The sequence below is a fragment of the Mustela lutreola genome, chromosome 13 (genome assembly GCF_030435805.1).
Source record: "Mustela lutreola isolate mMusLut2 chromosome 13, mMusLut2.pri, whole genome shotgun sequence".
Classification (NCBI taxonomy): Eukaryota; Metazoa; Chordata; class Mammalia; order Carnivora; family Mustelidae; genus Mustela; species Mustela lutreola.
The window spans coordinates 10,181,365-10,208,319 of NC_081302.1; the positions used below are offsets into that span (position 1 = coordinate 10,181,365).

The window sequence follows — 26,955 nt, forward strand, 5'->3', positions numbered from 1 at the left end:
TAGGGGTGCCTGCGTGGCTCAGTGGGTTAAAGCCTCTGACTTCGGCTCAGGTCATGATCCCAGGGTCCTGGGATCAAGCCCCACATCAGGCTCCCTGCTCAGTGGGGAGCCTGCTTCCCCCCCTCTCTCTGCCAGCCTCTCTGCCTACTTGTGCTCTCTGTCTGTCAAGTAAATAAATAAAATCTAAAGCAAATTAAAAATAATAAAAATAAAAACTTCAAAGTCTGTACTAGTAACATATGCATTTTTAATTTCTCCATTATAAAAATTTGATTAATAAACTTAATTTCACAATGATAAACTTTCAGAGGTTTTCAGATATTAATGATCAGATGATACCACCACGCTTATTATTTCTTTTGGATCATTTCAGAATTCAACTTTCTAAAATAATTTGTTTTGTATAATAAAGGAATAATATGAATGTGTATTGCACCCAGAGAACCAGAGTATTTGTTTGCTGTTAGTGAGAAAAATGGCTTAGCAATACTAATATCAGAAAAATTAATTTAAAACAAATATCAGGGGCTCCTGGGTGGCTCAGTCCTTAAACATCTGCCTTGGGCTCCGGTCATTATCCCAGAGTCCTGGGATCCAGCCCTGTGTCGGGCTCCCTGCTCTGCAGGAAGCCTGCTTCTCCCTCTCCTTCTGTTGCTCCCTTGCTTGTGTTCCCTTTCTCGTTGTGCCTCTGTCACATAAATAAATAAAATCTTTTTAAATAAATAAATATAAACAAAACAAATATCATCATTAGGATTAAACAGTGTAATTAAATAATTGCAAAAGAAACTAATAACTAGCAAAGTATAGAACTCCTGAACCATAAAATATATGAGCAAAAACAAACCAAGTTATTTTAAAAAGCTAGCAAGTCCAAACACAAGTTTTCTGAGAGATAAGAGACATGATAAGCAAAAAAAAAATTTTTTTAAAGCAAGCTAAGACTAAGAGAAAATACTTGCAACTCATATAACTGACAAAAGATTAATATCTAGAATATATCAAGAATTTCTATAAAACATCTAAAAGTAAATATCCAAATACAAAAATGAGCAAAGAATATGAACAGGCAATTCACATAGGAAGATACAGGAATCACTCCCCCATTTGCACATATAAAAAATGTTTCATCTCACTGGTATTAAAACTAAATTAGATACATTTCCCACCCATCATGGCCAAATTTAAATGTCTGATCATGTCAAGTATTGGCAAGAATATTAGGACATGAACACTAGGAGATTGTTAGCAGCAAATTTTCTTGGTTACTCCTCTTTGGACAGCAACTTCACAATATCTGACAAACAAAAAGTTGCATAAATTCCTAACCCCAGCAATTCCTCTCCTAGAGATTTGCTATCAAGGAAGTCACATAGATGTTCGCCATGAGACAGTACATGTGGGCTTACTGCAACATTTTCATAATACATAAACCTAAATTCTGATATGTTTGTACAGTGGGATACTCTGAGCAGTTAAAGCAATTAGGTCTAGTTTCTAGTTGTGCTGAACTATGCAAAACATAGTGTTTAGTGAAGATAAAAACCAGCTGCATAAATAAGCACAGATTGGATACCATTTATAGAAATTTTTAAAATTCAAAACAAGTATGTTCTTATGTATTGATAGATACACAAAGAGCAAAAGTCTGAAAACATGTTGAGGAGGACACACCCTTGAAGGATAGTAATTAGTTCCAAAGAAAGAAAGGAAGAACTGGGTGGGAGGGCTCTTCCCCCCCACCCAGATCTTCCTTTATAATATAATATAATGAATGTCATGCAATGCATATATATATACATATGTATATATATATATATGTATATATATATATATATACTCTAATACACACACATACACATAATAAAGACTTTTTTTATCTCATTTAGCCATTAATCGCAGCATTAGTTCTTCAAGATTCAAATTCTGTGACTTCATACCACTTGAAAATAGTTTTGTGATTATATATATCAAAATAATTAAAAAAAAAAAAAAAAAGACGCAATCCCCTTAACCAGAAATAGCAGACTGACAAGTTACAATTTTGCCGCAGCGTTTCCCGCAATGAAACGAAAGGAAACTAACCACTATTGGAATGGGTATCCCTTTTTGAAAATTTGATTGTGTAGAGAACCTTCTTTAGATTTTCCCAAACCTGAATATTATCTGTGTTCAAAGATGCCAGTTGAAGGCCATCCTTTGGGGGACTCCTCTCAAGACCAAATTTGAGAATTCTGACCATGCCTACTGAGCCGTCAGGGTATTTGAAGAATATCTTTATTTCACACCCCCAAATTAGTCCTGTTGGTATCACCACCCCATTTGCGATGTCCTTGGTGTGGAGTAGACGACATAAGGCCTTTTTCTGCTTTCCTTTGTTTATTAAGGGGACAGCTCTGCTGACTGTAGATCAGAGAAGATGGGAAGATCTGAAGAGCCGACTGAAGATAGCACAGCCTCTTCATCTCCCACCTCGCCCGGGTATCAAAGATGCTCTGATTTTATTCATGTTGGGCACCAGTGTTCATGATTCCCCAGGAGTCTAAGATTTCAATTAAAATAATAATCGTGAGGCCACTAGGCGGTTGTGCATAAGTTAATACAGAAACAGGCTCCAAACTACAGATCTCTCCATAGGCTATTAAAATCAACCACCCAAAGGCTGTGCTTCAGTGCTCTCAGGATAAGCCCTAATGAAAAAATGAATTTTTAAATAAAATATATTTGTGCTTGCCTTTTAAACATATGAGTGAAATGTATTAAACTGACAGAAATTGAATGATGCGGTTCTCCTTCCAATACAGACGGCGTCATGCACCGTCATTTTAAATATTCAGAACCAGCCCTTCCTGCCAAACACCACACAATAAGATTGAACTATAGGAGGAAAAAAAAGAGTAATGAGTTTTTAAAATGAGCATTAAAGGAAATGGAAGACAAGAAAGTAAATGTAACCTAGGTCTGAAATGCCCTTGCCTCAACCTCTCTTTTGCAGATAATGATGGATTTAGAGCTAAGATGTACGACATAACCCAGCATCCGTTCTTTAAGAGGACAATTGCCCTGCTTGTCCTGGCCCAGTCGGTGCTGCTGTCCGTCAAGGTACGTTTCTTTCACACTGAAACTCTGAGAAGGACTGGCTTGTTGGGCGCATCCAAGCATATCGCAAAGGGCCATATCCGTCCATAGTTTACATTTCTTGGTGGAAAAAAATGAAAATTCACAGTCATGTTCTAATGAGAGAAAGAGGGGAGAGCCTTGATGGGTCTGGTGGCTGCAGACAAAGACCGGTGCGCTGTTTCTCTTGCAGTGGGACGTGGAGGACCCCGTGACCGTCCCTTTAGCAACCATGTCTGTTGTGTTCACCTTCATCTTCGTTCTGGAGGTACGGTCATGAGCCAGAGGGCTCAGGGGGTGGCAGTAGGCATCGCAAAGTAGAGCAGTGTCCTCCTTTGACAGCACCCACGGTCAGCTCTGTGTTCCATTGTTTTTGAAGTCTTTTTTTGGGAGAGCGTGGCACGCTCGTAGGGTATTTTCCTTCTGGGGCTGTGGTGCTTCGCTTAAACAAAGATTTCACATTCTATTCCAGATTTGTCTAACGGCAGAAATTGCTAACTGCTGTTGACTGCTGTATCTGCAGGTTGACCTGTCTGGTTATAGGAGTTCAAACATCTTTACTGAACTGCACAAACCACTGTAATTCAGGGACTCAGATCGCAATGTGGTGGACAAGGGGGCTGGCCCAGACAGGATTATTTTAATATATGGTCTGTGTCGTATCACTTTCCAGCACAATCTTCTTTGAAATACAAGCAGATTCTTATTTCACCCTGTGCTGGTTGATGTTTCCCAAAATCTATGGTCTTTTACTCAAGGAAGAAAAAAGTCCTGCTATCAGAACTAGTCATAAAACAAGGAGAGAAGAACCTGGAGAATATAGATTTTTAACCTACCCAGCTTTAAAATTTAGATAGATAGATCTACTTCTTTATCTCCGTATCTGTATCTATCTATGTATGTATCTATCTCTTGGTAATAAATTCTTGTCTTTGGTTCCCACATCTTTTTTTATAAAGGGCCTCAAGTTCACACATTTAAACATTGACTGAACACTCAGCCTCTGTATTCTGTCTTCCTTATCTTCACCCAGGTTACGATGAAGATCATAGCAATGTCACCTGCCGGCTTCTGGCAAAGCAGACGAAACCGATACGACCTGCTGGTGACATCACTTGGCGTGGTCTGGGTGGTACTTCACTTTGCCCTCCTGGTATGTGTGTAATTCATTTTTATTTTAGTTGATAACTTGGGTTCAGGTAACCCTGTTTCCGGTCTTGTCTCAGTCCGCCTCAGCCTACCCTCAGGTGTCAGATTCACCTTCCTACATCCACCCTTGACCGTGACTGGCCCTTGGCCAAGCTTGTGCACACAACCCCCCACACTCTTCACACAGACAAAGTATGTCCCCTCAGAGTCCTAGAGTGTGTGAATCAGAAGAACCTTAAAGATCTCTGGTTTAACTCTCATTTTCCCAAAAGAAAACACACACACACAGAGAGAGAGAGAACAGTGGAAACAGAGATTATGAGACCTGCCTAAGTTCATATACGAGCTATCAGAAGGCTCCAACCCAGTTTTCTGAGCCAAAGTGTAGCATCTATACCACTGTGTTCTACTCAGTATTTCACAGTGGAATTTTCAGGTACTTTTGCTGCCACACTTCCTACTGACATCCAGCTGCCGTCCCGCTAAAGTGTGTCATTCCCAGGGTCTATACCTGAGTTTTCACTAGTTTGCCTAAAATGCCTCCACCTTCCATGTAGTCTGAGCTCCTGCTCAAAATCCATATCCATGGGGGTGCTTGACTGAGATCTAAGACTGTGTTGTCCAATAAGAACAAAATGTGGCCACAGATAAAATTTCAAATTTTCTAGGAACCACATTAAAAAAATAAAAAAGGAAACTGATGATATGAACTTAATAAGGCATGTTAACCTACTATATCCAAAATATTATCATTTTAACGTGGCGGCAATATAAAAATCATTATTACATCATTTGTTTGGTATTAAATCTTTGCGTGTGTATTTCACATTCATAGCACATCTTCATTGAGACCCACCGCATTTCAAGTGTTCAGTAACCACATATGGCTGATGCCGTACTGGACAGCGGAGCTCCAGAAGCCCCTTCTCTGGGCTCCACCATTTTCCAGCCTTGATAGGGTTATTTGTCTTCAGTGACCCTTCGTTCCCTGCTCTGAACTTGGGGATACAACTTCATAATTTATCCATTCCATATGAGTACTATAGAGATCAAGCACATGAAGTTCTTCTAACTGTAAAGAGTATACAACCCCATAACACATTATTACAAGTACCTTCTTTTTTGTTTGTCTTCTTTGACCCCAGACAAAAGTAATATTATCAGATTTCCCTGCTCTCTCCTATCCATTCTTCGATCCTCTCCGATGTTAGAATCACACCCCAAACAAGCCATCACACCCAGTACCCATTTACACATTACAGAGGACATGCTTTCGTATGAAATTGCTCTGTTCAGGCAGGTAGGTATTGAGTGTCCTTCTTAAAACAATAATCACCTTCAACGTCAAGGACTGTGCCAAGCCTCCATGGGTTTTTCAGTCACCCTGATTCATTTCCCCCAATGACAGATGGTTTGCAGCAGTAAAGATGGGCAGTCACCATGCTGGGAAGGGAGAAGAAGGCAGTGAACAAAGAAAGACATCTTCTGCCCTTGTGGGTATCACAGCTTGTGGGAAGTTGGTGTTTTGTTTTATTTTAAAGTTTTAAGCCAGAATATTTAGTCACGATCCAAGAGGCTGGGGGGACTTTGGGACAACTGCAGGTAGGCATTCATGGGAATACTCCTAAGTCAGTAAGAGTTACAACCATAGTGAGGCAGATGGAGGAGAGACACACATTTCCTGGGATGACACAAAGCAGTGGGAGGTGGCTTCGTCAGAGAGATCCTGGAAGTGTCCCTGTGGAAGTGATGGCAGGGTTTAGTCTGTAGGACGAAGGGCATGCCAGCAGCTGTCCATATGATGGAATGCTGTGGGAGGGAAATCGTGCCTGGAGTAGAAGGAGCAAGGGGAACGTGGTGCAAGATCTGGATGGCACCTCTCAGGACCAGGCAAAGGATGAGGGTCATCCTCCCAGAAGCCATTGGGTGTCATCACTTTCAGAATGCAAAGTGGGAAGCCATCTAGAACAGATTTGGAACTAATGTGGAAAGGGGCATCAAGGTCCATGTTTTTATCTTTCCCTAGACAAATGGATTCAAAAGCTACTTGGTCCGAGCAGAAGAGTAGAACAGGCTTCCTAATTCTGGATATCCTAGAGAAGGACATCTTATACCGAAAAGACCAACTTGCCTGTTCTCCCTGAATGCTTTTGTTCTCCTCCAAGAACGTCCAGTTCTGGAAGGATGCTCATCCTCCACTCTATTTTGCTGTCTATTGTGAAGGAAGATGCAGTCCTTGTTCCCATCCAAAGTTATTTTTGTGCAGACATATTCATTTCCTTCTCCTCAAAGTTATCAGTGGACCCCCTTCCCAGGGGCCCATATGGGACTGTTGTCACTTGGCTAGGCAAGGCTCCTCAAGAAAAATCATGCCTTGGCATGAGTTTAATGCCACAGTTGTTATTGCGGTTCTAGCTGATGGAATCTTTGTTTCCTAAATGAAGCTTTCTTAGTCATAAAGCACACCCAGTCATCTCTTGCTGCTGATCACACACTTGAAGAATGAACGGGACGTGTTTCTGGACAGGGTAGACATCTCTGAAATCAGCTTACAGGAATGTGGCCAGCTGGTCTTCAGAGTCTTGAGGGACCTTCCGAGAGGGGAAAGCTGACCTCCCGCCATCTTTTCCAACACCACACGTCCCCCTTTGCCAGGATCCCTGCACTTCCGGTCTCACTTGGCTTCCTCATGTTGAGTTGTTACCCTGTTTTTCTTGCTCCTCAAAGGAGCTGGTCATGATTTTATGTAAGATAAGCTTCAAAACACAGAATTCAGCTGAGCAAAACAAGGAGCGAAGTTTCATTTAAGGTTTGATTTTATAGCTAATATTTATTCATGAGTTTTGGCAGTGACCTTTTCAGCACCTTTTAAAGATAAATTTCTTATAAGAATTTTCACATTTTATTAAGCTAATTACTCAGTAGACTTCACAGAAGACTTAAAATGAAAACAAGGTCTTTTGCACACATTATGAGCGGCTCTTTTCGGTTTAAATTTCAGAATGCATATACCTACATGATGGGTGCCTGTGTGATTGTCTTCCGGTTTTTCTCTATCTGCGGAAAGCATGTGAGTACGTTGTAAAAGAAACTATCAAAGGTTACGTATGCACAGAAAAAAGGAGCAAAGCCTAATTGACTTCAGCTGTCCTTCTGGGTCTTAAGGGTTGAAGTTAACTTGGGATGCTGGTCATCCCAAGTCCAAATGAGCCAATATCAAATTTTTAAATGAATCAGTAGTTTAGATATCTTGTGATATGTTTCCTGACATTTATGCTATTTATTTATTCTTCATATTTACTAGATGAACTCATTCATCAACTGAAGATAACATATTGGGCATGAAAGCAAAAACCAATGGTCTTAATACTTCTATTTTATTGTTTTTATTTGTAACAAAGTTACTTTACTGCAAAGAAAAATAGTCTTTAATGACGCTTCATGGTTCTATGATCCTAGATTTCTTTATATTCTTTTTCTTGTTCATGCATAAACTCGGCATCTAATTTTCATTTTTTAAAGTTGTTTCCTTTTTCATTACTGACATTATTTCATATACATTCCATAAATGCCCATATTTGGTACATTCAGTGTTTGATGCCATTTAGCATTTTGTTATTGTTTAGGCCTTTTTCTGTGAGCAACTGTTTGTAGAAGAATCCTGAGGCAACTCAGGGGGAGAGGCCAAAAATGGACAGCCATCCTCACAGAGACTTCAGCAGCAAGAGAAGCGAAAATGGAAAGCTAGGAATTTCAGGGGAAGAGTTTTTATGAATTTGGCTGAAAAGGCTGAACAGTTTGAAATACAAATTGAATTTCTCTCTAGTGTTTTTTTTTTTGGAATAATAATAAGATTTAATACCCTTTAATAAGAATTAATTCAAAGCAGTTGTCAAATGAGGGTCACTCTTTTTTTTTTTTTTGAAGATTTTATTTATTTGACAGACAGAGATCACAAGCAGGCAGAGAGGCAGGCAGAGAGAGAGAGGAGGAAGCAGGCTCCCCGCTGAGCAGAGAGCCCGATGTGGGACTCAATCCCAGGACCCTGGGATCATGATCTGAGCTGAAGGCAGAGGCTTTAACCCACTGAGCCACTCAGGTGCCCCATGAGGGTCACTCTTGTGCCAAGCTGCGTACCTGTCATTCATGTCCCAGTTTTGCCCCATTCTGTGAATTAAATATTCGTTTTCTCCTCCCCGCCTGCACCTCCATGCAGGTGACGCTGAAGATGCTGCTCCTGACGGTGGTGGTCAGCATGTATAAGAGCTTCTTCATCATCGTAGGGATGTTCTTACTGCTCTTGTGTTATGCTTTTGCCGGGGTCGTTTTATTCGGCACTGTGAAATATGGAGAGAACATTAACAGGTGGGTGTTTATTTTTCTTTTTAGTCATTTATCAAGAAAACTTTTTTAGTCACGAAGTCATGACTAACAATCTGAATGGCTTTTGTCTATTAAAGACGAAAGGGAAGGGGAAGCGATCAGTTGGAAATGAAAACGAAATAAAATGGTCACATGTTAAATGACATTTTTCTAATTAAAAACAGCCCACATATTGACTTTAGAAGTCTTACTGCCATAATATTTCCATAATGGAACACGAATCCATAATTCCACACCTACCGCCACGCAGGAATAACCACTTCGAATATCCTGGTGAATTTCTATCCATCTACTGCCAAAAACCAATATATTCTTTTTTTAATTACACTTTAAGATGACTCTGGGTTTTTCTTTTTTTCTTTTTCTTTCTTTCTTTTTTTTTTTTTTTTTTAAAAAACACCACATGAGAAGTCATAATTCCCCAAATGGTTACAACGTAGGAAAAGCATTTTTCAAAGATGATCTTAAATTTTGTGGAAGCGCCACATAGTTTTTTTTTTTTTTTTAAAGTAATTATACAACAAATTAAATGCCAGTGTGCCTTGTTGCAGAGATTACTTATTTGATCCACAGCAGCTTCAGTTTTTATAGCAAACTCTATGTGAAAGAAGGAATCACTTTCACTTGTCAAAGCTGGGACCCTCGGTCATTCAAGATGCCTGGCCCGAACTGGTGTCGCCCGCGGGGGTTGGGTTTTCAGACAGCTGTCCTTGAGGGCAAAAGTGAGTAACAAACACATTATGAGGGTACAGCCTTTACACATGGTAACTTAGCAGCCACGTTTGCTCCACAATCTACCTGTTTTAGTGGTGACGCCTTACGACTTCGTGACAAACTATTACCCATTTCCTGGTTTTTCTTCCTTGATTAGGCATGCCAACTTTTCTTCAGCGGGAAAAGCCATCACGGTCCTCTTCCGAATTGTCACAGGCGAAGACTGGAATAAGATTATGCATGACTGTATGGTAAACGTCTCTTCACCCCCAACAGTGCCTCAGCTTAGAACCAAATGAAACCCTTTGCTATGCGACATTGGCAAGGGTCATCCTCGTTAGCATCAAGACTTTGTGTACAAAACACACAGCCTGGCCGTTGGTTCATGTGCATTGTTTTCCATTATAGTGTCTGGCCAGAGGCAGGAAGAATATCCAGGGAAGCCAGCTTGAGCTATCATAGTTCATCTGGCAAATCCACGTTCTGTGGGCATTGCCCCCCCCACACACACCTTTAACATTTTGGCCGTCGAGGACAACCAGGGCAGTTCCGCTTCTTTAACTGAATTTACTCAACAGATTCTCACCAAGCGCCTGGTTTATACTGAGCCATGCGCTCGGTGCTGGGTCTCCCAGGACTCCAGGGCACGTTCAAGGAGATCCCAGCCAGAGTCACACCCTCCCTTTGGTTCCTCCCTCCTCCTCGCGGTCCCTCCTGACTCCCATACAACTTGGGCTCCATCAGGCCCCACGCTGACTGCGGGGATGTGTTCCTGCAGCACTCCGTGTTGCCCCTTTGTAGCGTGTGTCCCAGCTGTAGTGAGTTACTGGCTTGATTATTTCATCTCTGTTTCCTCTCTCACAACCTCGAGAGCAACACTGTTCAAAAGAAATTTCTGCAGTGCAGATGGCAATCAGCTCTGTCCCACTCCGTAGCCCTCTGTGGGTTCTGAGCACTGGAAATGTGACCAGTGCGCGCCCGAGCAACTGAATTCTAAATTTCACCTAAGGCTATTGGATGTTCATTAATATATATTTACATTTTGATAGCCACACTCAGTCCGTGGCTCCCTAGAGCTCCAGATTATTGGCAACATGAAGGAGGGACAGAGTCTGTGTCTCGCTTAGACGTGTCTGTCTCCAGCCCTGGGTAGAAATCCAGCACACAGTAGGAGCTTAAGAACTCTGCCTGAATAAAGGGGGACAGAATTTACTGAATCAGATATAATATAAGGCAGAATAAAATAAGTTCTTAATAAAGAACAAGCAGAGTGCTGAGGGGATGTAGTGTCTCCAGCCGAAAGAAACCAGGTCTTTCAGAGGTGTTGCCTTTTTATTGGGCCACTAAGGACATGAAGGCTTTTGATAACCTGAGCCATGCACTCTTCTGTCATGTCCCAGTAAGGTGCTCCAGGAATGAGGATTCCTGGTTTTTTCTTACACAATTTGAATGTGAGTCTGTTTCGTGTGACAAATCTTCATAAATCTTGACCCATTCATTAGGTCAGAGAAGTTTTTTAAATGCATTTTTATTTGACTGTCTGTAGTTCCCATCACAATGATTATTTACCATTCAGGAGGTGGCAGAAAGAAGGTGTCTTGGAAGAATCAGGTTCATTTTCATTGCGCTTCTAAAATGGCAATGAACTTGGGATTCTCCAAGACTCGAAGTGGAGAATAAATGAAATACTCTTTTTGATTTTTGGTGCAGATGATGTACTCAATGTACGTAGCTTCTGAGAGACTAACTTTGACATTAATGCTATTTTCTGTGCGGGGGAATCGTTCCCTCACAACAACGGGCACAGAAATCTGTATTCTTCACGCTCACCCACCCCCCCTTCTCATCCCCCTTGGCCGTGTAGGTCCAGCCTCCCTTCTGCACTCCAGATGAATTCACATACTGGGCAACAGACTGTGGAAATTATGCCGGGGCGCTTATGTATTTCTGTTCATTTTATGTCATCATTGCCTACATCATGCTAAATCTGCTTGTAGGTAAGTGAGGTTCGTTGAATGGGTTTTAATATCTTTAAGCTCAGGTACTTAGATAATTATGTACAATTTGCAAGTAATTATCCCAGATTGCTTGGGGTGGGTGTTTCACGGCATTAATTATAAATTGTTGCCTCTCGATCCAGAAGCTGAAAAGACCTTTGAAAGGCATGTAAATGACAGTTGATTGCAATTTCAAGAGTTGTCCTATTAATTATGATCATTAATTTCAAAAGAGCTCTTCTCACACGTTGAGTTGAACAAATCTCAGGGAGGGCTACCTTTATGGCCTCGAAAGATCACAGTTATGTTTTTTGAAAGATACACGGTGTTCCCCAGGTGTGGGGCCACCCAGAACCCAACCTGACCTTTAAAAACTACCCTGGAACCGTCAACTAAGAGTGAAAGCCAACTGGCATGGCTATCGCTACACACAGAATGTCTGTTTATTCTCATGACCCTCATGTTTTGGAAAGGCAGGAGCCGGATACATAGCTTAGTCCAAGTGTAAAATATGCCAACTTGGAAAACAAACTAAAAACACTTTAAAAATTTGGCTTATAATGTAGGTGATAAAAATCCATTATTTATAATAGATGTTTTACTCTTTCTAAAAAATGACAGATTAGCATAATTCTCTAACTTCTTCACTTTTTTTTTTCTCTTTTTAGCCATCATTGTGGAGAATTTCTCCTTGTTTTATTCCACAGAGGAAGATCAGCTTCTAAGTTATAACGATCTCCGCCACTTTCAAATCATATGGAATATGGTGGATGATAAACGAGAGGTAGGAAAGGGGGCTGCTGCTTTGTGCCCAACCCAAAGAGACTCACTGAGACAGCATGAAGACCACAGACCACAGACCCTCAGCTATTTAACTGCTCTTTTTGTCACCAGTGGACATCTATTGAATTTGGAATGGCCATTGGCGAATTGTAGAAAGCCGCCATTGACCATTCAGCAGAATATGCTGGGCGGGGAGAGGGGCAGAATGGTCCCCTTCATGTCCAACCACAGGACATTCAGAAAGTCACCAAGGAAAGGAAACCAAGGAAGCTCTGAAGAAACCAGCCCTGGGCTGGGAGCAGGAGAAGGGGAGAAGTTCAAATCACCAGAGCCATGGGGTAACACCAAGGCAGAGCCAGCCACCGAGAGCAGTCTTGATTATAATTGCAATGGGGTTGTTGAGTGGCTTCTGAAAGTTATTGGTTTTAATTATTTGGGACTTATTAGTTGAATTCTTGAATCATTAAACTTACCCAGGATTTCCTAGAATTAGCTAAAGCAGCAGCATCTTCTCCCGTTGTGCCTTCTCTTCCTCCTCCTTCATCTCAGCAAACACTCGGGTACTGGGTATATAGCAATGAGCACCATGGAAAGGTCCCCATGCTCACAGAGCTTCTGTTCTAATCATAAGTGAAACAATAATTATAATTATTATTATTATCTCAAGAAGCTATAAGTATTTCGCAAAAAGTACCAGAGTAGAGATGGGTTAGCCTTGGGGACAGGCCACTTTAGTGGGGTGGCCATGTCGGTCTGGCTGGGGAGGTGCTGTTAGACCCAACCTCTGAAAACCAAGGAAAGTTCTGCTGTGGGAAAATCTGGGGGAAGTGGGGAGCAAATCCTAATATTGCTGCAGGAAGAGTTCACAGAAGGCATGAAGACCACAGACCAGAGGAGGCTGGGGAAAGGGGCATGCAGAGCTAGGCCCGCACGGTAATGCCTGGCTTTCTCCTCCCCCACTGTCACCCTTTCCCTGACGCCCCCCACTTTTCCAGGCACCAGGCTCAGGGGGCTTTCTCTGAGACCGTGGCCTGCCTGTGTGGCCATCTGGCCTCGATGTCCCTTCTCCCCTCGATCCCCCTGCAGCTCCAAGATGGCTGCCTGCTGGAACCTGACTTCCTTGGACACACGCGTCAATAAGAGCCCCACTGGTCACAGGTTAAGGTGTCAGTAACTGACAGGATTTGATGGGTCGCCCCTGCCCCTGCCCCTGCCTCTTGCCCAGGGCCTGAGTTCACAGACGCTAGATGGGGTTGCCTGTAAGGGAGCAACACGTGTTCGATTTTCAGAACCTAGAGCTGCTCTGACCTGGTTCTCTGGTTCTCCATTGTTCAAATAATGGAGAAGACCTGAACAAGAGTGATCATTCACCAGAAGAACCACTTAGAATCAATGTTTGGAAGTTTGTGGCATCCAGGAGAATTGGAGGGGAGGATCGTGGACACAGGAATGTTCTGGAATGTTCTGCTTTTCTGTGATAACGCATTACCAACCCACTCAGCGTGTGTTTTAGAGAAACAAATGAGCTGGGGCTGAGTCAGTGAAATGGCCAGGAGAAGAGGAGCCTGACAAAGCAAGGGCTGAGGCTGGGAGGCAGAGGGCCTGCTTTGTACCCTCCTAGGCTCCCAGTGCTGCCAGCTTCCGAGATCCCACAGAACCAGAGAAACACCAGCAGAAGATCCAAGTGCTCCCCCTCCCCACTCATCCCCTCACCCAGCCTCCATGGAGGCCAATAACTTCCTTGCTGCCCCTCTTTTGAGGAAAATAGATGGTGTTCTGGGTGGGGTTTTTGTTTTTTTTGTGAAAACTGAATCCCAAGAGAATCATTATGGCCTGAAGATGATTTACCCAGTCACTGTGTTGCCCACCAGGGTGTGATCCCGACTTTCCGGGTCAAGTTCCTGCTGAGGCTGCTGCGGGGGAGGTTGGAGGTGGATCTGGACAAAGACAAGCTCCTATTTAAGCACATGTGCTACGAAATGGAGAGGCTGCATAACGGTGGTGATGTCACTTTCCACGACGTCCTCAGGTACGAGGGGGTCTTCCCAACCGCGTGTCACAGAGCCCACCCGAGCCCAGAACCTGAAGCTGTAGCCATTCTAGGCCTTGTGAAACACAGCCGACAAGGAGGCTCACAAGCCAAGATGGCACATCGCTGAGGGGATAAGGCGAGGCCACACGGCTCAGGCTCCAAGGGGCCTTTAAGGACCCTGTCTGAGTGAGTGTCTCACACAGGAGCGGGAAGAAGCAGGGGTCTGATGTCCCCAGAAGTGCCCCTTACTGACTAGGGAGCTCCTGACAGGGAGAGGTAGGGAGAGAGATGGGGGCCTCGGGGTACATGGCCGCCCTTTGTTTTGTGAGGAAGGAGCTGTTCCCAGAGAGTTGTGTGACTTGCTCGGTCACGAAGCTTCCATGGTCAAGCTGGGGCTAGGTGCTGATCTTCTCACTTGTGGGGCCGCTCGTGATGGTTGACCCCACTTGGATGGGCAAGAATACCATTCCAAGAATACCCAGACAGGACCAAGGGAACAAAATACCATAAACTCAGTGGTTTAAACAAGTGTATTGTCTCATAGTCCTGGAGGCTGAAGTTCGAATTCAAGGGGTCAGCAGGGCTCATTTCTTCTGAGGCTGCGAGGGGGAATCTGCTCTAGCTTCTGGGGCTTTGCTGGCCATCGTCATAGAAACCTCACCCTGATCTCTGCCTCCATCTTCATGTGCGGTTCTCCCCATATGCACATGTGTGTGTGTATGCGTGTGTGTGTGTGTGTGTGTGTGTGTGTGCACGTGCTCCCCTTTCATAAGGACACCATTCAGATTTGATTAGGGGACCATCCCTTTCCGATATGACCTCACCTTAACCCATTACATCTGCAGTGACCTATTTCTGAAAAAGATCACATTTTGAGGTACTCGGGGTTATGATTCCAACATCTATCCACCCCCTGGCAACCACCAGTTTGCTGTCTGTATTTAAAAGTCTGTCCCTGCTTTGTTTCTTTTATTTTTTAGATTCCACAGGTAAGTGAAATTACATGGTATTTGTCTTCCTCCCTTCTGGCTTATCTCACTTAGCATTATACCCTCTAGGTCCATTCACATTGTCACAAATAGCAGGATCTCGTTCTTTTTTTATAGCTGAGAACTATCCCAGTGTACATAGACTACACCTTCTTTACCCATTCTAGCATCATCTTTTTAAAGAAAATATGGGAACTGGATTTCAACGCAGTTGGTTTCCTTTGGAATCATATGTATTTCATTTTATGCATTTAAAATGATCTTCTATGGAAAGTCCTGTAGGCTCCGCCCTCAAAGAGGTGCAGCCACAGGAAGAGTCAAGGCCCCCCTCCAACAGGAGCTGTTCTCACCCCGTTGCACGTTCAGCTGCTCAGATACACAGAAATACGCTTGTGACTGAACCTTGAAAAAAAGATCAGAACAGGAAGGGCTTGGGAGAACCTCTCAAAAGTTAATTCTCTTCCTTCCCACTACTCACTTCTTACAGGAGCAAGCTAAAGGGCAGAAACAGAGGCACAAAATACGTGTGATTAGCAAAGGATTCCGTCTCTCTCAGAAAGTTTACCAAATTGTTCCTCCTGGGGACCAGTATTATTAGGCTGAAAGTGAAGCACAGAGACACACCACTGTCATTAAGCAATTATCGTTCAGCCTCTATGGAACCCAGTGAGGCATCTGATAAAATGGACCAGGCAAAGCCCATGGGGGTGTTGGTTGCCCCTCCCGTCCCTTAGCTCAGTACATGATGAAACAGTTGAGCAGGGATGGCAGGGATGAGATTCTGGATGAAGCAGGGACAAGAGGAAGAGCACACAATGGTGGGAAGAGCCTTAGCAAAGAGGTCAGGGCACCCGTGCTGCCCGGGGAGGCCTCCTGAGCACCTCGATGCTGTGACGTAGGCTGTGGAGGTGGCGATAAGCTCGCAGACGGGGCTCTGAGGAGGCACTGCCTGGACCTGTTGGGCCAAGGTCAGAATGGGGGCAAGTATTCCACCTTGACTTTGCATCCACCAGAACGAATAAGGAAGATCCAGGGGCACAAATGAGATCAATAGAGAGGGAAATGGGAGCTGGGGAGGGAGCCGGAAGCATGACCTTTGGCCAAACCTGTTAACTATCCCCAGCTGGACCTGAATGTGACAGAAGTATAGAGAGAGCACTCTTCCTTCTACGGGGAATGTTCCAGAGCTTTAATCAGCTGATAATGCAGACGAGGGCCCAGCCTGACTCTTTCCTTTTGACAAACACGTAGACGGTGCTTACTGTTGTAAGCACTTCACAAGTATTAACTCAGTCCTTTAATAAATGGGAACCATGACTACGCCCATCTTACAGAGCAGGTGACATAACTAGCCCAGGTCCCCCAGCTACCCCCAGGGCACAGGGACACTACCTTGGTTGGACTAAGTGATGTCCTCTCTGGAGTCTGAAGGAGCTACTGCTCAGGATCCCAGGGGGATCGGGATCAGACATGGACTGCTCTCCTGTCCCCCCACCAGCATGCTCTCCTACCGGTCAGTTGACATCCGGAAGAGTCTGCAGCTGGAGGAGCTGCTGGCCAGGGAGCAGCTGGAGTACACTATCGAGGAGGAGGTGGCCAAGCAGACCATCCGCATGTGGCTAAAAAAGTGCTTAAAGCGCATCAGAGCTGTGAGTGGACTGGGGATGTCTGGGTTTGTGTTTCCTCGTCTCAAAGGAGGAAGAAGAGGGAGAAAAGAAAAGAGCTCTGGTGAAGGGTTGGGGGGGCAGGGGTACTCCTGGGTGGCTCAATTTGTTAAGCATCTGCCTATGGCTCAGGTCAAGAGCTCAGGGTCCTTGGATCGAGTCCCGCATCGGGCTCTCTGCTCATCGGAGAGTCTGCTTGAGATTCTCTCTCTGCCTCTTCTCCTCCCCACCCCATGCTCTCTTTCTCTCTCTCAAACAAATAAGTAAAAACTTTCAAATAGAAGAGAAAGAAGTTTCATTAGCAACACGTGGAGATTCTCCCGTGATTAGCCTCATGGCCCTTCCACTACATCGGCCTCATCCTCTTGCGATAGCCACAAAATCATTCCTGCCTTCGCTGCAGTCCAGACCCAGCTGCACCCTCTTCAGCAGAGTCCGTAAGACGTTCCCATTGAGTGACATTTTAATAATAGAACATGAATGTTTAAAAAGCAGTTTATTGAGGTGCACCTGGATGGCTCAGTCGGTTAAGCATCTGACTCTGGATTTTGGCTCAGGTCACGATCTCAGGGTCATGAGATGGAGCCACGCATGGGCTCCACGCTGGCCGTGGAGACTGTTTAAGAGTCTCCTCTCCCTCCCTCTTCCCATCGCCCTCTCCCCACATCTCTTTCCCTAAAAAAAAAAAAAAAAAAAAAGAGAGAGAGAGAGAGAGAGAGAAGAAAAAGAAAAAAAGAAAGCAGTTTATTGATATTAAAATATTTGTGATCTCCATTTATCAAACTCAACTGTTCAAAATGCCCCAAATCTCTACAGGTTGAGAGGCCACTGAATGTGCAAAACTACCTATAAATTGTTTCTAAAAATTCCACCATACCATTGATATTGTTTGGTCTTTAACAAAGGCCACCTCTCCTGGGAGTTCAATGATCTGTCTGCTGCCTTCAGAATTACAAGCTTATAAAATTCTCTAACTCATAAATCAATGAACACATACTATGTTGACATACATTTTGTTTACAATAGACATTTCTACTAGATAATTACTGTTATGAATTACACTTCACAGAGGAAAAAAATCAAATTAATCACTAAATATTTATATTTAACAGATTTTTAAAATTCTGTGTCTCAGAACAACATCATTTCTATTGGATGAGAAAAGGTCCCCCAAGAAACAAAACCACCCAACCTGCCCCACTACAGGCTCTAGGAGCGCACGGGGAGCTGGACCAGCACCAGACTGGGCTCCCCGGTGTGTGCCAAACAGACTGGCCTGCTTTTATCCAAGAACCAAGGCAAGAGCAAGGGTTTCACTCATCCACCCAAGGCTTCTGCCTCTAACAACCCAGAGAAAAAGGGCAGTCACTACTGGCTTAATGAGCGCCAAGCAAAATAAGAAGGGAAAAAACAAAACACCTACATTAACTATTCAAAAATTCTATTTTACATACAACACAAGGTGTACCAAAGGACATGCTTATTCCCATTGTTATGCAAATGAGCATGGGTTGGGCAGGCTCTGAGCCCCCTCTTCATAGCAATGTGATAGGGAAATTAGTTAAGCTTCTTTATTTGGAACCCCTAAGAGGTCTCCAAGCACACAGGTTCTTTGGAGAGGAGAGAAGAAAACATGATTTGAGTGGTGGGGGATGGGGGATGTTGGGCTGATTTCTCTGTTACCAAGAGTCTAATCATATTTCCATAGAAACAGCAACAATCTTGCAGCATCATCCACAGCCTGAGAGAGAGCCAGCAGCAGGAGCTGAGCCGCTTCCTGAATCCTCCCAGTATCGAGACCACCCAGCCCAGTGAGGACATGAACGCGAACAGTCAGGATAATAACATGCAACCGGAGGTATGGGTGTGAGGGTCCTTCCTCCAAGGACAGTAGGTGCAGTTTTAGAAATAAAAAATAAATTGGTGCTGTTCACATAGCCGTTTCAAACAAGGTGACAGAATTTCCAATGGGAAGGTTTTAAGTTAAAAACAGTTGGAACGTGTTGATCCAGATTATGTTTGGTTCTTTGCAACTCGGAATCATTTGGGGTTATTTCAAAAGATTCTCATTCTGAGTTGTATGAATACTAAAAAAAAAAAAGTGAATACCCAGAACTCACTAGTTCTGCTGATTTTTATCTAAAAAATTAACATTGCATTTCTATGGGCTTAATTGGAGGCCAGTGATATTAGGTGAAGAACACGGTTTGCCTGAAACTCAGTCCTAAATGCGTTCTTCTACCAAGTCACAGGAACTTGCAGTAGAATCAGTGAAAATGGTTGTAATCAGCCACCAACCATCTTAAATAGACTCATTAAGGATTTGCCCTTCCTTAGCTGGGCACCGCTAGAGCATAGGGATTCATGAGGATTAGCCCGAGGACCTGCTTTTTGCCATTCCCAGACGCAAGGTCCGCATCCATGTGTCCATACAAATGCGCAGAGGCGCGGACGCCCTGGAGAGCCCGGCCCGGTGACCAGCAGCGGCAGGAGGTCCTGTCCTTTATGAGGGCACAGTCGCGGGCCCGCGGGAGTTGATCTCCGGAGAGGAGCCCCTGGCAGGGTCAGGCTTCGTGGTGGGTAGTGATGGGGCTGCGGTAAATACTGAAGCACGAGGCTCCGCGCCCGGCCGGGGGCTCCAAGGGGACCTCCTGTTCCGCAGCACAGGTTGGAGTTACGTGATGCAGAGGATCCCAGCAGCGGGGATCCTCTGCCTCCGACAACAGACACTCCTGCGGGGACAGTCGGCCAAGGCGGAGGTGCAGGAGGGGAAGGGGGGCAGAGGGGCCGCTACAGAGGCCTTGCCACGTGTCTGCGGGCGGGGCAGGGGTCGGATGAGGACAGCCAGCCGGGCAGGGGCGAGGCCGGCAAAGCGGTGACTTGCAGAGCTCACCCCGAACCAGGAGGAGATACTGAAGTGACGTGGAGACCAAGACAGTGACAGGACAGGGGAAGGGGACGGTGCACCAGACAGAGCAAAACGTGTGCAGAGCCTCAGCCCTTTTCTCTGACTTTCGTCTTAACGGGTATCAGCTTCGTTCTCCTGGGGCTGAGAACTCTCTTTCCGGAGCGCAGGACTGACCTCCAGGTTGGCAAGAATAGACTTCCCGGAACCCGCAGTCCCTGCTGGTCCCCTTCCTTCCCGGTCCGTGGCTGCACAGCAGGTGCTGGGGGGGGGGGGGGGGCCCGGAGCCGTGGGGATGGAGGAATCCCGGAGGGATGCCAGGAGGAGGTGCTACCTGGGGAATGGCGGCCCCTTCTCTTCACCGCGTGCAGCGGCGACCCTTCCTTTCCCGGACTCTCTGAACCCATTTTCCTCTGCTCCCTCCCGTGCTGTTTCTCCCACTGTTTCCTGCGGTGCTTGCTAACTTTCTTACCATAAACCGAGAGTCCAGACCAGTGCAGAGGGCAGCAGGGGAGCACAGCGGTCGGAAAGGGCCCTAACTACCCTCCCTCTTGGCCGGCGCAGACCAGCAGCCAGCAGCAGCTCCTGAGCCCCACGCTGTCCGACCGAGGGGGCAGCCGGCAGGACGCCGCGGACCCCGGCAAACCCCAGCGCAAGTTCGGGCAGTGGCGCCTGCCCTCAGGTGGGTGCTCCGGGGCCTTTCTCCATTGATTCAGGCGTTGTAGACGCGTCTACACCTTGTGGGTGTGGGGTCTCGGATTTCAAATTCGGGGTGGCCTCTCAAGTTGTTTAGACTCCCCTCACTATCTTACACTATCTGACCTTTTCCTTGGCTTTTTTTTTTTTTTCCTTTGTAGATGCTAACGAACAGCCACTCACCCATATTTCTATGACATATTTCTATGTTCCCAGATTGGAGCATTTAGTGATTTTTTTTTGTTATTATTACGTTTTTTGTGATTATCTCAAAGTGTGATAGGGGGCAGGTAGCATGTTTTCCAAAGATATTACAAGTTGTCCATGGACATAATTTTAAAGTCCATGCATTTAAAGGTTATGAATATAAAGAATCAAGAGTTAGAAGGCGTTCGTACTTCATGTTCTGTGGGGGGCATGTTGAGCAGAACTGGTTAGTTGTTAACTGGTGGGGACATCACAGCTTTTCGGGAAGGGCTTGCAGGGGTGAACAGCTCCGCGTTGCTCATAGGACTCTTGTCAATTCCACAGCACCCAAACCAATAAGCCACTCAGTGTCTTCGGTCAACTTGAGATTTGCGGGGCGCACAACTATGAAGTCTGTAGTGTGCAAAATGAACCCCATGACCGACACGGCGTCGTGTGGTTCGGAGGTTAAGAAGTGGTGGACCCGGCAGCTAACGGTGGAGAGCGACGAAAGTGGCGATGACCTTCTGGATATTTAGGCGGGGGACTCCGTGCAGAGCAGAGTCATGGGGAACCCTGCTCTGTGACATTTTTCTCCCACAGTCTAACATCCTCTAGCGAGGAGTCTGGACTTGAGATGTCATTTAATTCCACCTCGTCAAGAGATTTTTTTTTTTAAGTGGATTTTTGTTCTGCCCTAAGGGGGCGTAAACCTTGGTCTGTCACAGTTGTGTCTATGAGGGGTTGTTACCGTGTGTTCCAGAAAATTTGCGTAATGGTGGTATTTGTAATATTACCCAATACCAGATGTAGATCATTCAGACATTTCCTATATTCTGTCTGTGTAAGCTAAGGTGTATATTCATATAAGCTCTTAAGCAGTACTCCCACACCCTGAAAGAGTGCTAAGCCCCAAGAGGCTAATATTTATGGTACGGAAGCTATAGCTTTAGCTCATGTTTATCCCACTTCTACTAGAAATACTTCCCTTGGGAAAATTTATTATTTACGATTGATCTGAAAAGGTCAGCACTGAGCTCATACTAAAATGACAGTAGTTTTACAAACTACAGATTCTCAGTTTTTAAAAGTATCTTCTTATTCTCGTGTTATTCTTAAAAATAGGCACAAACTATTGAGATCAGACCAAGTCTGTTTCTGGCCTCAGTCACTCCAATGAAACGGTTGCCTGCTTCCTAGAGAGCTGTGAGTGCAGACACCAGGCAAAGACATTTGGCCCAAGTCACCAGCTCATTTAAAATAAACGTGTACATAGATCACTGGAAGGATGATCTTTCATAACGATGTTCAGTTTCTTTTAAAGCCGTTCAAAAACTAGCAAAAAGAGTGAAACTACATGATTCAGGCTGTTAAAGAAATCTTCGGGCGTGTGACATTGTCACTGGCTTCATGGCCTAACCCAGAGTATGTCCATTTTGCCAGAAAGTCGGCAAAGACATTGTGAGTTGATCCCAACGCACCATTGCCATGTTCAAGGGAAAATGACTCCCTTGCTACCAGACCCTTCAAAGGACATAATGGCAACTTTGTAAAAACTCCGCTTGGAACTCAGTTTAGGGACCCCACAACCCAGCTGTGTTTGTTTCACATACCATGTGCTCTGGGAAAATTAAAATACAACGCGATTACAAAGTACCTGGGCCTCTTATGCTAAGACAACCAAGTAGAAGTGTGTCCGGGCCCCTAACTATGTTATTTTTGGTTAGAGATTTGCTGTTTTGATGATTTCTTTTAGTGGAGCGATGATCTCCGAGTCCTTTGACACCCCAGGTGGCTTTATGATCTCTTTTTCTCTATTTAACGTTCTTAAAATAGCCAAATCCTTTCTGTATAACAAACGTAGCATTGTGGTGCCATTTATTGTTTAAGGGTTTGTGACTCTAGGATAATGGGTAATTAAAGTCAGTGCGGCCAAAAGGATTTTATCTGGTTTTATGTTCAGTTGGAGTTTACTTTTTGTACATAAGCAAATCAAATAAATATTGCTTTTGTAAAAGAATTTACTCTGAGTTGATGGTCATTTCTAAACCCTTTCTCAGGTGTGGAATGAGGGAAGGGGTTTTTGGGGGGAGGATCATTAGAAATCAGGCACTTTGCAAACTCTGCATTTGAATATTCTGTCTATAATTAGTTAGCAAAAGCTCTGTCCCTGATACTCATGTCAGTTCAGTTCCTAAGCCAGATTGTTCCTTTCACGTGCCCATAAGGCTGAGTAAATACCCTCCACATCCATAATAAGACGGAAAAGGGTCTTACACAGCCTGGGCATGAGTCTGTCCTCGTGCTGCATGAAAACGAGATTTTATTTTTTGACTCAACGCACTGGAGTAATCCGGCTGCGGTCCCACAGAACTGCCGAGCCTTTCCTACAACGGCTGTTAACTGGTGTTTCGCAGAACATCACTGTTGTTCATACCGCAGAGAAGCCAAGGGCCCAACAGCAATGCGTCTGGAGTCACAGCACCTTCCACTTTCAGTTAAGTGAGACAGTCCCGTGGGACCCAGCTCTGCAGTTGCCTGGTCAGTAGGGCGGACAGCAAGTGAGGAGGTAAGTGCTACCCCTCTTAGATTTTTCATCAACCTATGAACAGTCCAGTGATGCAGATGGGAAAACTTCAGCCACAACGTTCCCTGGTCCTTAGGGAGCCAGATGTTGACACTAATCCTGTCAGCGTGCCACCCACGGCCTTTAATTAAAGGACACTGTTGGTTCCAAGCACACCAGAAAGGATAAGGGGCAGAATGGTTGACACACAGCCCCTCGTGGGAACAGACCACACATGCAGCGCACATATGGCGATTCAAGGGGACTCAAAAGTGGACAGGGATGGAGAGACTGGCCGGACCGATGTTATTCACTCTCTTTTCAGTGGTCGACTGAGAGCAGCACTCGTCTTCAGCGACTGGCCATGTGTGCCCCGTCGGAGCTGAGTAAGATAAGGGCGTGTAGAAGAAAAACCAGTTACAAAGCCTTAAGCAAAAGCATTTTCAAAGCCAGTTGAGTGAGGTTTTTGCCTGCTTCTTTTGTAGGAAGGGGCAGACTGTAGGTAGGTGGTTTTCAGTGGTTACTTGGCAGTGGTGCTCTTAGAGTCCTTCAAAATTCCTCAAATATTAACCAAGCAAAAGCCGGGCATCCTTAACTGAAGTTGCGATGCAGAGGAGAACACCACTCTCGTGGTCTCTTTGCACCTCCTGATATTGATTGAGTTGTGTCCCCACCACCAACCCCCACCCCCCAAAAAAAGGAGAAATTGAAATCCTAACACCCAGGACCTGTGAATGTGATCTTTGCGGGGGAAGAGTCTGCAGAGGTAATGAGTTAAGGTGACGTCACACTAGAGGAGGTGGACCCATCATCCAACATGACCGGTGTCCTGAGAATAAGAGAAAGTCACACAGGGAAGAGAATACCATGTGAAGACACAACACAGAGGGAAGACTGCCGTGTGAAGACAGAGGCAGAGATCAGAGTGACGCTGACACAAGCCAAGGAACGTCTAGGGGTGCAAGAAATTGCAAAAGGCGACAAAGGATCCTCCCCTAGAGGCGTTAGGGGGCTCATGGCCCTGCCAACACCTTGATTTTGGATTTCTAGCCCCCAGAACTGGAACTGAGATGGTAAGTTTTTGTCACTGAAAGCCACCCAGTTTGCAGCATTTTGTTACAGCAGGCTTAAAAAAAGTAATATACCCCCAAACCCACTCCAGCCCCCAAAGATGGCCTGAACCAGCCCAGTGCTCCAAAGAACCTAGCTGGAAAAATGCTACTACAGGTCAAAGACCCTGAGTTTGTAGTTTGACAGATGTTTCAAGTCCTGGATTTACTGGTTACTCATTGTGCAATCCCTGATGAGTTTCATACCCTATCTTGGCCAAGATTTAGCTTCCTGCTTTTAAAGAAAAGGCAGGAGAGGGGTCCCTGGGTGGCTCAGTTGGTTAAGCAGCTGCCGTAAGCTCAGGTCATGATCCCAGAGTTCTGGGATCGAGCCCCGCACTGGGCTCCCAGCTCATCAGAGAACCTGTTTCTTTCTCTCCCTCTGCTTACCACTCCCCCTGCTTGTGCTCTCTCTCTCTCTCTCTCTCTGTCAAATAAATAAAAATCTTTTTTAAAAATGGTTTTAAAAACAAGGCAAGAGAGATGAATTTATTCATTTAAAAATAGAATCACTGTATGATTCCAGCATTACCATTTCTTGGTACATACCCAAAAGAAAGGAATGCAGAGTCTCAAAGAGGTATATTTTATGTCCCTGTTTATGGCAGAATTTTCACAATAATCAAGAGGGAAAGCACCCAGAAATCCATCTTTGGATGGATGGATGGATGGATTAAAAAAAAAATGTTGATGCATGCAATAGAATATTACTCAGTCTTAAAAAGGAAGGGAATTCTACTATAGGTAACAATAGGATAAACTTTGAGGACATTATGCTAAATGAAATAAGACAATCACAAAAAGACAAATAGTGTAAGAGCCCCCTTATATGAGGAATCAAGTGTAGTAAAACTCATAGAATCAGAAAGTAGAATGGTGATTGCCAGCATCTGGGAGGAGGGAAGTTTTCATGCAATGGTACAGAATCGCAGTTTTGCAAGATGAGAAAGTTCTGGAGATTGTCCACATAGCAGCGTGAATATACTTGACACTATTGAAATGTACACTTAGAAATGGTTAAGGGGTGCCTGGGTGGCTCAGTTGTTCAGTGTCTGCCTTCGGCTCAGGTCATGATCGCATGGTCCTGAGCTAGAGCCCCTCATCTGTCTTTCTCTTTGGTGGGAAGCCTGCTTCTGCCTCTCCCTCTGCCCCTGCCTGTGTTCCCTCTCTCGCTGTGTCTTCTCTGTCAAATAAATAAATAAAATCTTTTTAAAAAATGGTTAGATTTGTAAGTTTTGTGTTCTATGTGTTTTATCAGAAATAAAAATTAACATAATTTTTAGTATATCCTGTCATCTGATCCCAAAAGCTAAATGACCAAACTGAAATAGCAAAACAGGGGTGCCTGGTTGGCTCAGTGGGTTAAAGCCTTGGCCTTCAGCTCAGGTCATGAGCTCAGGGTCCTGGGATTGAGCCCCACATCAGGCTCTCTGCTCAGCAGGGAGCCTGTGTCCCCCCCCACCCCCCGCCTGTCTCTCTGCCTACTTGTGATCTCTCTCTCTATCAAAATAAATAAATAAAACCTTAAAAAAAAAAAAAAGAAATAGCAAAACTATTTCAATGCCACTCTTATGCTTCCATATCTGCTTGCTTTCTGCATTTGAGCAGTATGCCTGGTTTAAATTTAATACTTTATATTAAATTTATATCCCCAATGCTGCATGTCACTCATTCAATTAAAAAATCTGCCTGTAGTGTGCCTAGTAAATATCTGAATCCCATTTGAACGCTTAGAGGACTGGCCTCACTGGCCCCTGAGTTAAGCTGTGGGTGGTTTGTTAGAGGCACATCTGAAGAGGTTTCTCATTCTCCCTTTGTGGGCAGTGATTCAATGTCGATGTCAATTTTAAGGCTTGGTTACAGAACCAACCAGACTACAAGAGGAATTATGTAGCTTTGTTGTGTTCCTTTCACAGATGGGTATCTACCACTCCATTTCCTCTACGATGCGGATAGTGACCCCCAAATCACACTAAGTGGAATCACTCACTTTGAGACATCACCATCCGTTATCCTGTTCCCAATGCCTGACTGCCCTGAGATGTTCAGCATTTCAGTGAGAGAAAACCCAACTGTGGGGACAGAAATGGGCTAAGGCCCGTGGGTTCTCTGCAAATAAATACATAGAAGAAGACTGCCAGGAGTAGCAGAGTAATATTTTCCAGAAAAGTCTTCTCTAGTGAAGATCACGAGGAAGAGAGTTGTACCCATAAATTATAGCCAAGAAAGTTAGCTTTTTTGATTTGAACTATCTGCATATTCTTAGACTTTTTTTTAAATTACATTCAGTTAGTCACCATAAGTACATCAAATTTGTTGATGTAGTGTTCCATGATTCATTACTTACGTATAACACTCAGTGCTCATCACAACACAAGCCCTCCACCTGGCTACCCCATCCCCCACCCACATCCCCTCTGAAACCCTAATTCCCCCTCTTCAGTTTTCCCTCCCTTCCCCTTATGGTCTTCCATGCTATTCTTTATTTTCCACATACAGTGAAGCCATATGATAATTGTCTTTCTCTGCTTGACTTATTTGGCTTGTATAATCCCCTCCAGTGCCATCCATGCTGATGCGAATGGTGGGTATTCATCCTTTCTGATGAAGGCATAACACTCCATTGTATATATATACACCACATCTTTATCCATTCATCAGTTGA

The 26,955-nt window shown here is 44.5% G+C and overlaps 1 protein-coding gene across 1 annotated transcript in view; it reads left to right on the plus strand.

The window, feature by feature from the left end:
• Positions 1–22,627, plus strand: part of NALCN (sodium leak channel, non-selective) — a 309,369-nt gene extending 286,742 nt beyond the window's left edge. The window contains exons 31-44 of the mRNA XM_059144294.1: positions 2,388–2,481; positions 2,996–3,102; positions 3,311–3,385; positions 4,151–4,270; positions 7,268–7,336; positions 8,483–8,631; positions 9,521–9,614; positions 11,228–11,360; positions 12,029–12,144; positions 14,015–14,172; positions 16,663–16,813; positions 18,537–18,686; positions 20,298–20,415; positions 20,961–22,627. Of these exons, the coding sequence (XP_059000277.1) occupies positions 2,388–2,481; positions 2,996–3,102; positions 3,311–3,385; positions 4,151–4,270; positions 7,268–7,336; positions 8,483–8,631; positions 9,521–9,614; positions 11,228–11,360; positions 12,029–12,144; positions 14,015–14,172; positions 16,663–16,813; positions 18,537–18,686; positions 20,298–20,415; positions 20,961–21,154 (1,728 nt within the window). The 3' untranslated portion in view covers positions 21,155–22,627. The remainder of the gene's footprint in view (positions 1–2,387; positions 2,482–2,995; positions 3,103–3,310; positions 3,386–4,150; positions 4,271–7,267; positions 7,337–8,482; positions 8,632–9,520; positions 9,615–11,227; positions 11,361–12,028; positions 12,145–14,014; positions 14,173–16,662; positions 16,814–18,536; positions 18,687–20,297; positions 20,416–20,960) is intronic.
• The last annotated feature ends 4,328 nt before the right edge of the window (positions 22,628–26,955 follow it).